General features: G+C 42.5%; 1 protein-coding gene across 2 annotated transcripts in view; it reads left to right on the top strand.

The window, feature by feature from the left end:
• The window catches only part of tbc1d2b (TBC1 domain family, member 2B), an 80,596-nt gene that overhangs the window by 62,557 nt on the left and 5,715 nt on the right, over positions 1-12,324 (top strand). For both annotated transcript variants that reach the window (XM_052042343.1, XM_052042344.1), the window contains exons 10-12: positions 9,609-9,726; positions 11,123-11,308; positions 11,605-11,726. In XM_052042343.1, the coding sequence (XP_051898303.1) occupies positions 9,609-9,726; positions 11,123-11,308; positions 11,605-11,726 (426 nt within the window). The remainder of the gene's footprint in view (positions 1-9,608; positions 9,727-11,122; positions 11,309-11,604; positions 11,727-12,324) is intronic.

Genomic DNA, 12,324 nt, shown 5'->3' with positions numbered 1-12,324 from the left:
CTCAGAAGACAGAACAGCAAAATGGGAGCTGAGTGGATGTAGATTATTTGTAGTGGCTGCATCAACATTGTCATTCCACTGCTGTGGTTTAGGATTATGAAATAATTTACATTTCTTCAGAAAATCATGATTTCCAATTTGCATTGCCTTGAGTCTACTAAGCAAGTGATTTAATGACAAGATCTGCATAAGGAAGATAAAGTTCTTGGGCAAATGAATCTGTTTACTTGGACTGCAAATGCAGCAATAACATTTATACTGCCTTTTAGCCATTTATGGTAAAATCTCATCAGGTTGAAATGGAGTTATTTTTTGAGTTGGTGATACAGTCAATTGTGTGAAATAGATTAACCGGATATCACCACGATATAAGTGGGGTTCCTATTGCAAATTTTAAATAAAAGTAAAGTATACTCTTGACCAGGCCAAACCCATTCTCACCTTGATCTGCACTCCCTTCAAATCAAAGGTACAGCTACAGAAACCTGCATCGGTCTGGGCTGTGTCTGTTTGTGGGACTTAGTCCCATTCTGGTCTCCTCCCTCACCTTTTAACTGTCAGTTTATTGATGACTGTAGTGGCGCTGCTTCCAGTTCTCCTACAGAACTCAAAAGTTTCATTACCTCTTGCTTCCAATTTCCAACCTTTTTTTTCACTTTCACGGGTCTACTTGACTGTTCCCTCGTTTAACTTCTCTGTCTCCATCTCAGGAGAGGTTAGTGACCAATATCCATTACAAGCCCACAGATTCCCCTTCTTGCCTATTTCACCTCACTCTACTTTCTGCAGGGACTCCATTCCATTCTCCCAGTTTCTCTGGCTCCATGTATCTGTTCTGAAGACATTTTCCACACCACTGCTTCCAAGAGCCTCTGTCGGAGAAACCAAACACAGATTGAAGGTCACTTCTGCTCAATCCACAAGGACAGTTCTGAGCTTCCAGCTAGGATTTTCCTATCCAAATACATGTTAAATGTTGTAATTGTATCTGCCTCTACTGTGGAAGCTCATTCCAGATAACCACTACTGTGTGAAAAAACTTAACCCTCTGATCTCCCCTCTCACCTTAAACCTTTATTGGCTCCACTTGTCACCTCCCAGCCTCTGTTGCTACCTCCACTCTTCCCTTCCCCCATCTGCCAATCAACCCCTCGCCGCTGGAATTCGGATCTTTAGTCCATGCCTGGACTAAACTTGTGTTGATGTCTGGAGCTGAATGATCCTGGTGCAAGCTAAACTGGGCATCAATGAGTAGGTTATTGGTGAATAAGTGTTGCCCGTAATAAAAATAAAGTACTGGAAACACTTAGATCAGGAAACATCTGGAAAGAGAAGCAGGGGTAATGTTTCAGGTCACAAACCTTTATTGCCTCCACTTGTCACCTCCCAGCCTCTGTTCCTACCTCCACTCTTCCCTTCCCCCATCTGCCAATCAACCCCTCCTCGTGGATCTACCTATCGCTTGCTAGTTCTTGTCCCAGCCCTTCCCCTCTCCTCCTTATACTATCTCTCCTATACTCAGTCCAGATGAAGGATCATGACCCGAAGCATTGACTGTCTATGTCCTCAGATGCTACCTGATCTGCTGAATTCCTCCAGCAGCTTGTTTTTTTGGTTCCTTTTGCATTTGGTAGTACTCTGTATCTATTGTGGCGTTTATCCCTTGATGCCCCTTGACTTCAGTGTTAGCAGAGCTCCTTGATGCCACACTTGTTCATTTGCTGGTTTAATACTACAGGCAGTCACTCCCACCTCGCCTCTGGAATTCGGATCTTTAGTCCATGCCTGGACTAAAGGTGTTGATGTCTGGGGCTGAATGATCCTGGTGCAAGCTAAACTGGGCATCAATGAGTAGGTTATTGGTGAATAAGTGTTGCCCGTAATAAAAATAAAGTACTGGAAACACTTAGATCAGGAAACATCTGGAAAGAGAAGCAGAGGTAATGTTTCAGGTCAAAAACCCATTCTGTTCTGATCAGACTGGCGATGGTGAACAGTGAGCTGGCTCAAGGGGCCATAAGGTTCACTTTCTTATATTACCAGTTTCTTACATTTTAATTAAAATCTGCAGTTAATGTTGATTAGTGCCTTTTTATTTCCTTGTTTTACGGAAGTCATCTGTGTGGATGACCTCCATAAAACTAGGAAATAAAAAGGCACTAATTTTTATTTAGTGTTAGTTGGCAGTTAGTTTGGATGGTGGAATAGGCAAAGTTGTTCAGTGTTTGCCATCTAGTGGTGTTCTTTTGCAACTGCAGGTTGCCATTGAAGAAAGGCCCAAATACACTCCGGCTGGTTTCTCCTACGAACTGGAAAAATAATGAGCTTGCTGCATTAAAGGATTCTAACAAATTGGAAATGGTGATTAGTATTCATGATTATCTAGGTTTGTGCGCTTTGGAAAATCTACTTGTGAGAAAGTAAACAGAACCTTCTAGTCATTCAGCACAGAAGCTTCAACTCACCCGATACATGCTGACCATCTATACTAACCCCATTTAGCAGCACTTGTTCTGAAGCCTTCAGTGCCTTGCCAACACTAGATTCTGCTTAAATGCTGTGAGAGTACCTGCCTCTACCTCTCACTCAGCTGGTGCCTTCCAGATTCCAATCACCCTCAGGCTGAAAAGAGATTATTCCTCAGATCCCTTCTAAACCTGTTGTTCCTTACCCTAAACCTATGCTCCATGGTTTTGGATGCCTCTGGAATGGGGAAAGGTTTTCTACTATCTGCCCTATCTATGCCCCTCATAATTTTGAATACCTCTATCTGGGTCTCCCTTCAGCCCCTCCACTCCAAGAGAAACAAACCCAGCCTGTCCAGCCTCTCCTCATAACTGAAACTCCTCCATCCCAGGCAGCATACTGGTGAATCTCCTCTGTGCCCCCTCCAGTGCAATCACATCCTTCCTGCAGTGTGGAGACCAGCACTCTTGCACAGTACTCTCATTAAGGCCCTACCAATGTTTTATAAAGTTATGCCATAATGAAGAAAAGTATCCTGTATACCACTTTCACCAACTCTCTATCTGTGCTGCCACCTTCAAAGGTCCTTGGCTTTCTACACCAAAAATCCCTTTTTTACTCAATACTCCTTTACACAGGAGTACTGGGGTAACTTCTTTACACAGAGTGAGTGCCTGGAATGAGCCGCCAGAGGAAGTGGTCAAGGCGGATATAATTGCAACATTTAAGAGGTATTTGGATAGATATGTAGAGGGGAGGGGCTTGGCGGGTTATGGGACTGGGCAACTGGGACTAGCAGGGAGGATGCTGTGGTCGATACAGACCAGTTGGGCTGAATGGCCTGTTTCCATGCTGTATGACTCTGACTCCCTAAGTCCTACCACTCACTGTGCATGTCCTACCCTTATTAGGCCTCTCGCAGTGCATCGCCTCATGCTTATCAGGATTAAATTCCATCTGCCATTGCTCTGCCCGTCTTACCAACAGATTAGTGACATCCTGTAGCCCGGGACTTGGTAACAGCAGGGAGAAGGTGATTGGAAGCCTGTGACCTGCAATGTACCACAGGGATCAGTGCTAGGTCCCCTACTGTTTAACTGTTTGGATATCAGTCTAGGAGGTGTGATTAGAGAATATACAGATTATATAAAAATCTGCATGTGTTGTTGCTAGTTGGGGGGGACAGATATATAGAAAATGAGGGGGGGCACAGGTTAGTTATTAGGAAACTTTTCCTCGTCGAAGTATATACAAATAGAGAACCTAGATTAGGGGAAGGAACAAGAGGTTTTGAAGGGAGCTGAAGAATTTTTCACCTCAAGGGTGGTTGGAATCTATAATGCATTGCCTGAGTGGGTGCTGGAGGTGGGTGCTCTCACATGTTTAAGTATCTAGACAAATACTTGAATCACCAGCACATTTAGGGCTATGGACTAAGAGCTGGTAAATGGGATTGGTATAGGTGGGTACTTGATGGTCAACATGGACGTGGTGAGCCAAAGGGGCTGATTCTATGCTGTATGGTACTATGACTAAACCCCTCACTATCAACACCACCACCAAATTTGATGTCATCTGTTAACTTACTAATCATACCTCCTTATATTCATATAAAATCGTTAATGTACATAATGAGCAGCAGGGTCCCCTGCAACAATCCCTGTGGTACACCACTGGTCACAGGCTTCTGATCACAAAAACAACCCTCCATCTTCACCATCTTATTACCAAGCCAATTTTGGATTCAATTGGTTAATTTGCCATGGGCTGTAACCTTTTGGAACAGCTACCCATGTAGGACCTTGTTGGAGGCTTTACTGAAGTCCACATGGACTACATCAACTGCACTGCCCTCATCAACACATTTTGTTACTGCTTCAAAAAAAATAATTAAAATTGGTTGGACAGGATCTCACCCAATAAAGCCATGCTGACTATGTTTAATCCTTGCCTTTCCAAGTGTAGATTAATCCTTTCCCTCAGAATTTTTTCCAGTGACTTCCCTGCCATTGACTTATCCCTTCTGCTCTGCTTGAATAAAGTACCATGTTTGCTGTTGTCCGGTCCTCTGGCATATCAGCTAAAGCAAGTGAAATATAAAATCCTCTGTCAGGTCCCCAGCAATATTCCTCCTTGCCTCCCATAGCAGCCTGAGATGCATTTCATCAGGGCCTGGGATTTATCCAACTTTAAGCTTGCTGAAGCATCTAATACTTCTTAATGTTCTAGAAATTCACTGTCGTCTTCCCTGAAATCTCTAACCACAATGTCTTTCTCAGTGAATACACATTTAAGACCTTGCCTACGTCTTCTGGTTCCACGCACAGATTGCCCATTTGATCTCTATTGGGCTCTACTCTCCCCTGGTTACCCTTTGTACTTACAAATTGTTTTTGGATTTTCCTCAATCTTGTTTGCTAATGATATTTCATGTCTCCTCTTTACCCTCCTAATTCTTTTTTGAGTGCGCCCTACACCACCTGTACTCCTGAAGGCTCTCACCAGTTTTCAGTTCTCTATATCTGCCATATACTTTTTTTCTTTTTCCAACCCTCAGTATCCCTTGACATCCAGGTTCCTTGCATTTATTCCATCTTTCCTTCTCATTATTGGATGACTACATGTTGGATGTTGATCTACTTGCAAGTGTCTGCTCCCACTCTTTTGCCAGATCCTGTCTTGTGATATTGAAATCAGCCTTTCCCCAATTCAGGACCTAGACTTCCTGACCATCCTTATCCCTATCCATAATTACCTTGGAACTTATGGTCACAATCTCCAAAATGCTCTCCCACTGATACTTCAATCACTTGCTCAGCTATATTCCCTCAGATTAAGTCCAGTACTGTCTCTTTTGTCAGACTATCTACGTATTGGCTTTAAAAGTTCTCCTGGACAGATTTTTAAAATTCCATCCCCTCTAATCCTTTCACTCTAGGGTGATCCCAGTTAATATTGGGAAGTTGAAATTCCCTACCTCTATTACTCTTACACCTGCAGCTCTCTCTCCTGCTGACTTTTAGGCCTGTGGTATACCCCCAGCAAAGTGATTTGCTTATTATTCCTTAAGCTCTACCCATGTGACCTCATTTGAAGAGCCTTCTAGAATATCCTCCCTCATTATTTCAGGACTGGACTCGTTGATCAATATTGCAATGCCACCTGCTCTTTCACATTCCTGCCTGTAACTCCTGAAGATCCTTGACCCAGTAATGTTGAGTTGTGAGTCCTGCCCTCCTTTCACTTCCAAGAGTCAGACAGCAAAGACACAGGCCCATCAAGTCCAATCTATACTAATCCCACTTATCAGCACTTGGTCCTTAACCTACCATGTCTTGGCGATCCAGATGCTGCTTAAGTGTTCTGAGTACCTGCCTCCACCACCACCTCAGGCAGTGTGTTCCAGATTGCAACCACTCTCTGGGTGAACAATTCTTCCCCATCCCCTCTAAATCTCTTGCACCCTCACCTTAAACCTACGCTGTCTGCTCTTGGAGTCATAGCGCAATACGGCACGAATACAGGCCGTTTGGCCCAACAAGCCTATGCCAACCATGTTGTCCACCAAGCTAGTCCCAATTTCCTGCGTTTGGCCCAAATCCCTCCAGGCCCTGCCCCTCCATGTACCTATCCAAGTGCTTCTTAAATGATACTATTGTACCTGCCTCAACCACTTCCTTTGGTAGCTCATTCCATATACTCACCACCCTCTGAAAAAGTTACCCCTCAGGTCCCTTTTAAATCTTTCCCCTCTCACCCTCAATCTATGCCTCCTAGCTTTGGACTCCCCTACCCTGGGGAAAAGACTGTTACTGTCCCTTACCTATGCCTCTCATAATTTTAAACACTTCTATAAGATTGCCCCTCATTCTCCTATGTTCCAAAGAATAAAGACCCAGCCTGGCCAACCTCTCCCTACAACTCAGGTCCTCCAGTCCTGACAACATCCTTGTGGGTTGGAGATGGAAAATGTATCTTCAGGATCACACTTTCCACGTGGTGAAGACTTCACCGCTTCCATTGATAAAATGCAAGTAAGCATTTGATAGAAAAACCAGGGTAGATATAGAAAGTAATATCTTTGTTCCTCTATCAAGTTTTTGGCCCAGATCAGCAAAGACAAACTTGCAGATCACTCATCCTGCCCAGGAGAGAGTGATCTATTAATGAGTCATGGAGTCATGCAGCACAAAAACAAGCCCTCAGCCCACCGAGTTCCTGCCGACAGTCAACCACCCGTTAACACTAATCTCACTTTATTCTCCCCACACTCCCATGCACATTCTCCAGATTCTACCACTCATGACACACTAGGGGCAATTAACCTACCAACCTGCACGTCTTTGGAATGTGGAAGGAAACCAGAGCACTTGGAGAAAATACACAGTCATAGGGAGAACTTGCGAACTTCACACAGGCAGCACCAGAGGTCAGGATTGAACCCAGGCCACTGGAGATGTGAGCCGCCACTGTGCTGCCCTTCCTATTATGTAAGAGTAGGTAGAGACAAGTCACTGTAAAAGTACACCTGTGTAACTGGGCTGCTCACACAAAAAAAGCTTGTAAATATTTCACACCCTACCATGTTCGGTCCAAATTCTTGAAGGCCATGTTTCTATAATTTTACGATCTTTCCACCTTGACATTTATTTTCAGTTGCCTTTCTGTTTCTTCTCCCTTCTCTTTCACCCCACTCCCCACCTTCACCACCACAGTAAGTCATCCTGTAGATTCTTCTCTCTCAATCTTGCTGTTGGAGGTTGTCCAGAGTGTCCTGTGGCCAACTCGTGTACCCTGCAGGGAAATATTTACTTGGCAATTCTCTACAGTGATGCTACTGAGCTTGAGGCGCTCTGCTGTCTGGCTGGTGGTTATAGACCTGTCTCCCTCTACTCCGGTGCTGCTTCTGACATCTCTGTTGACCTTGTGCAGTTGATTATACTCAGGACAGCTCTGCTTTATGTTGATAGAAGAATGATGCAAGTAGTCATTTTGTTTAAAATAGGATAGGGAACTATGTGGGTGTTCAGAGATTGATGGTGTTGGCAGAGTGGGGAGAACTGTTTCTGTCACCAAAGGCTACAGATCAAGACAATTGCCAACCAGTTTAAGAATTCTTTTATGAAGCAGGTTGTAATCTGGAGTGCACTTCAGGGATGGATGGAAGTAATCCAATTATTTTCAGAAAGGATTAAGTTTATGTAGGAAAAAGAAATACTTGCAGGGGTTTAGTTTGCAGCTGTACATATTCCTTTAAGATACAAAAATGCAACAGTGGTTCAATGGAAGTAACCAACATAAAAACTTACTACCATTTTTGGCAATGTTATTAAACCTAAAGATTTATGAATCTTCAGAATTTAGTTCAGGAGATGCTGTTGAGGAAAGGGAAAGTTGAATAAAAGAAAACTCTAATGAGAAGCATTAAAGCAGAATACAAAAATATCTATAGAAGAGTGAAAAGGAAAATATTAGCAGATGTTGATGTCTGTCCCTCAGACTGAAAATAAGGTGTGGAAATAAAACAGATTTTTTTGTTCTTCTGAATAGAAGATGCAAAATACCTCTTGGAAACAGTGGAGAATGACAGGTTGAGAATGAAAAACTGAAACTATTATCACTGGGGGGAAAAGAATCAATGGGGCTGAAAATCAATATATTTTCAGGATCTTATGACCAACATCCCAAGGTTTTAGAAGTGACTTTAGAGATGCTGGTTGCCATCGACCAAAATTTTGTACATTCTAGAGCATCTCCCATAAATTGGAAGGCAGTTGCTGTTATCCTCTTGTTTAAAAATAGGAAAGAAAATATGGGGAATTGCAGATCAATGAACCAGAAGATGCTCATCTGTTAAGTGGTAGGAAGTACATAGAGGAAAAAAATAAGATTGAGCAAAGCCATGTGGATTTATGTTATCTATAGAGTTGCAGAATAGGTGAGGGTGAACCAGTGGTTGATGTACGTTTGGACTTAAGGTCTTTAAGGTACCACGTGAGGTTTATTAAACAAACAGCATGTGGAATTGGGTGTGCTATATTGGTGTAGATTGAGGATGGGCTAATGGACAAGAAACCAAGAGGTGGAAGAAAAGGACATTTTCAAGTTGGGAGACAAGCTAGTAGAGTGCAGCGGGGATTGGGCCCTGGCTGTTCACAATCTCTGTGATTTGGAAGAAGGACCCGGAGGTGGTACATCCACATTTGCTGATCTTACTGAGCTGGCTGGCAGTTTGGGTTGAGGAAAGGATGCAGAAAAGCTTCAAAGGGATTTGGATAGACTAAGTGAGGACATGGCAGATGGAATATAATGCAATGTCACCCCCTCTTAAGTTGACAGGTGGAGGGGGGAGGGGATGTTGAAATAAAGGCAGAGTTTTATTTTCAAATGGTGAGAGGTTGAAGGATGTTGGTGTTCAGAGGGACCTGGCTGTCCTTGCACACAAATCACTAAATGTGCAGAAACCACAAGCAATTAAGAAGGCCACCAGTATATCCTATATTGCAGCAAGATCTGAGTACAAGAATAAAGCTGTCTTACTGGGCTGTCGTGAAACTGCACCTGGAATATTATGTGCAGGTCTGGTCTCCCTACCCAAGAAAAGGACATGTATAATATAGGGAGTTCAACAAAACATTCACAAGATTGATTCTGTGGAAGAGGAGGGTTGTCCTTTGCGAAGAGATTTAATTGGATTAACTTCCAACTAACTGGATACCTCCAAAGCCTTTTCCACAGGCAGGATTAGTGGAGTTGCCTCCTGTGCTGTACAAGTCCATTAAGAAATTGGTAGTATAATTCAGGGAAATGAACAGCTATCTTTGTATATTAATCAAAGCTTCCACAGAAACCAAAATGACACAATCCTTGACCGAGTGCAGTATGTAATGTGGCATCTGGTGTTGGATTTTTTTTCTGATAATTTCCACGTGAATGTACCAAATTATGAAAGATTGATTACAGTGCCACGGGGATTAGATTTAGTTTTATTTGTGAGTAATTGCAAGTTTTCTATAATGCTGGGATTACAGGTGTGGATGGAGTTGGTGCATGGGGAATCTAATTGTTGCTGTCTGACACTACTTAACGGCAAGTGTGAAGAAATAAATCTTGCATTGAACCATGTGAAACCTTCCACGTAGGTTGGCAGCGATCGCGCTTCTGTACCTGGAACAAGAAGAAGCATTTTGGTGCCTTGTTGCCATTACTGAGTGTTTTATGACTCCAGACTATTACACAAAGAACCTGCTTGGGTCACAGGTAAGGTAATTACATGTTCGCTTATCCTTTTAGTTTGCCTACAGTAAGCTTCTGCATGAGTTTTGATTGAATTCAGCAGGGGGATTGCAAATGAGAAAAGATGCTTTTCTCGAATCCCCTGTTTTTATTGACAAGAGATGATAGAATTCTCAATAGGAAAACCAGGCAATATCATGCATTGACTTAAATATGTATTTGTTCCGCTAATTGAAGGGACTGGACATTTTTTTTAAAGAATACCTGAAAGGGATAAACCAAACTGGAACTGTGTAAACATATCAAAGCCAAACAGCAGTAATGGATTTGTCCAATATTGTACCCACCAGGGAGTATGACGGTTAAGGTGAGGTCCTCTTAGGATGAAAAGGGTTGAAGTTGAAAACAAATTAGCTTTCCTGTTTACTGGAAATGTGCTGCAGCAGGAGCTAGCTGTAATGCCATAAGCAATAGCTCTGTGTTTAAAACTAAGAATTTTGATAGCACTAGCATGTGCTTCCTGTACACGAGTTTAGGGGGCTCAAAGCCAATAAATTCTCAGATTCCACGTGCAAGACGAGCTGTGTGATGCTGGCAATCATCTTCAAGGTTTGATGAAGGGGATGGCTATACTGGACTCTTGAAACAGATGTGCTGAATCAGTATGGTGCTTTGGTCAGACTGCTCCCTGCAATATCTATTCAGTTCTTGCCATGAAGGAGAAGTGGCACAAGACTAACCTTTAGGATTGACTTACTTGTGGGGGGGGGGGGGAACACAAACCTTGCACCTCAGGCACAAAACAAGTCTTGGTGTTTACAGTACAGCCTGCATGTCGATTCTTTAACTGCTTTAACATGTACACTGATTCCTCCACAATGTGGTTAAGGTGGGTTGGATGAAACTGTGTGACGATCTATCACATATGTAGAAGATGTATTTTTCACTCTGTGTATACCCTTCATGTTATGACTTGTCTGTATTTGAATAACCACTCCACCATTCAGACAGCTGATGTTCATTGGTTTTACTTACCCCAATTCTCTCAAGGCTCAGACACCTGTTGCAGAGTGAACACAACTGGACATCCACAAACCTCTGTGGCAGAGAATTCCAAATAATCCCAACACCCTGAAATAAATTGTCTGGGTCTGAATCCTACATAGTCATTGAAGCACTAAACCAAGTTCTCATCTGTCACTGCAGTTGCATGTGAACTATCCCATGGCAATATCTGAACAAGAGCAATGATTCTCTCCATGTCCTGAACACCACACACACTGTAGGACTTTACTGTGTATAAATTAACAGCACTTCCTTAGAACTTGCTGACTTTGAAATGTTTTTTCCATGTTCTGTGGATATGAAAGATGCTGTGTGTTAACATTAATACGCCATGATGTTCCTTTCTGTACACCAGGTTGACCAGCGGGTGTTCAAGGACTTGCTGAGTGAGAAGTTACCACGGTTGCATGCACACTTTGAACAATACAAGGTGGATTTTTCACTCATCACGTTTAACTGGTTCCTTGTGGTATTTGTGGACAGTGTTGTCAGTGACATCATGTTCCGTATCTGGGATTCGTTCCTGTATGAAGGTCCAAAGGTATAGTAAAAATTCACCTGTTTGTAATGGGAACCTTTAGAGTAATGTCACTGGAAAGAGCTTGCTTTTTCCATTAGGATTTTAAACATGGGTCTCTCTTGAGTATGAACGAGGTCACCCTGGTATTGCAGCCTCGTACACATTCTAATTTCTTATTTCACTGACTCTAATGTTTCAAATTTTTTTTAAAAACCTCGTTTAGAAACTGCCTGTCACTTCGATGTTGCTTGTTTTGATTGACATCAGCAACAAGTGTTAACACGTTAATGGTTGGCATTTTTCTGTATCTTACACAGGTTATATTTCGATATGCACTTGCAGTCTTCAAATTTAAGGAGGATGAGTTTCTAAAGCTTCAGGATAATATGTCCATATTCAAGTATCTGAGATACTTCACTCGCACTATTCTTGATGCACGGTAAGCCCTACAATGGTGTCCTGAGCTGAACACTTTCATACCTTTCCCTTTCAGATCCACCTTCCCCTGAAATATTTACTTTTTAATAAAAAGATTGATTTAATTACTGTAGTTATTTCATGTTTAATTTTCATTTTCTTACATTAATAAAACAAAACCCAGCATCCTGTTGACTTTACAGTTTGTCTCAGGCTCCTTCTGTGGCCTTAGTGCATCTCACCTTGGGCCACACCACACACAGGCATACATACAAACACAACAATTAGCACAGAATCTGTGATCAGTGGCAAGCACCTGACCTTAAGATGATTAATGAAGGCAGATTACACTTGGCTGGTGTGGAAGCCAGTCTGCTGGTGCCAGCTTCTAACTTGGTAGTGAGACCCTGTGTTGGGCCAAGTCCCTGTACTTGCGTATGAGGTGCGGAAGGGGTTGGAGAAGAGTTGGCAGAGAAAGCCCCACCCACAATGCCAGAAAAGCATCAATGGTTGGCGAAGCAATGCTCCCTAGCCTAGTCCGTAGTCAGCTGTTACTCTAGTCAATATTAAAATTATTTAAATAGTTACAATAAAATTAAAACTTAAGCACTTGAAAACAT

This window comes from Pristis pectinata, chromosome 32, assembly GCF_009764475.1.
Source record: "Pristis pectinata isolate sPriPec2 chromosome 32, sPriPec2.1.pri, whole genome shotgun sequence".
NCBI classification, from domain to species: domain Eukaryota; kingdom Metazoa; phylum Chordata; class Chondrichthyes; order Rhinopristiformes; family Pristidae; genus Pristis; species Pristis pectinata.
Note: the sequence above shows the minus strand (reverse complement) of the source record. Positions and strands in the feature narration are given on the sequence as shown.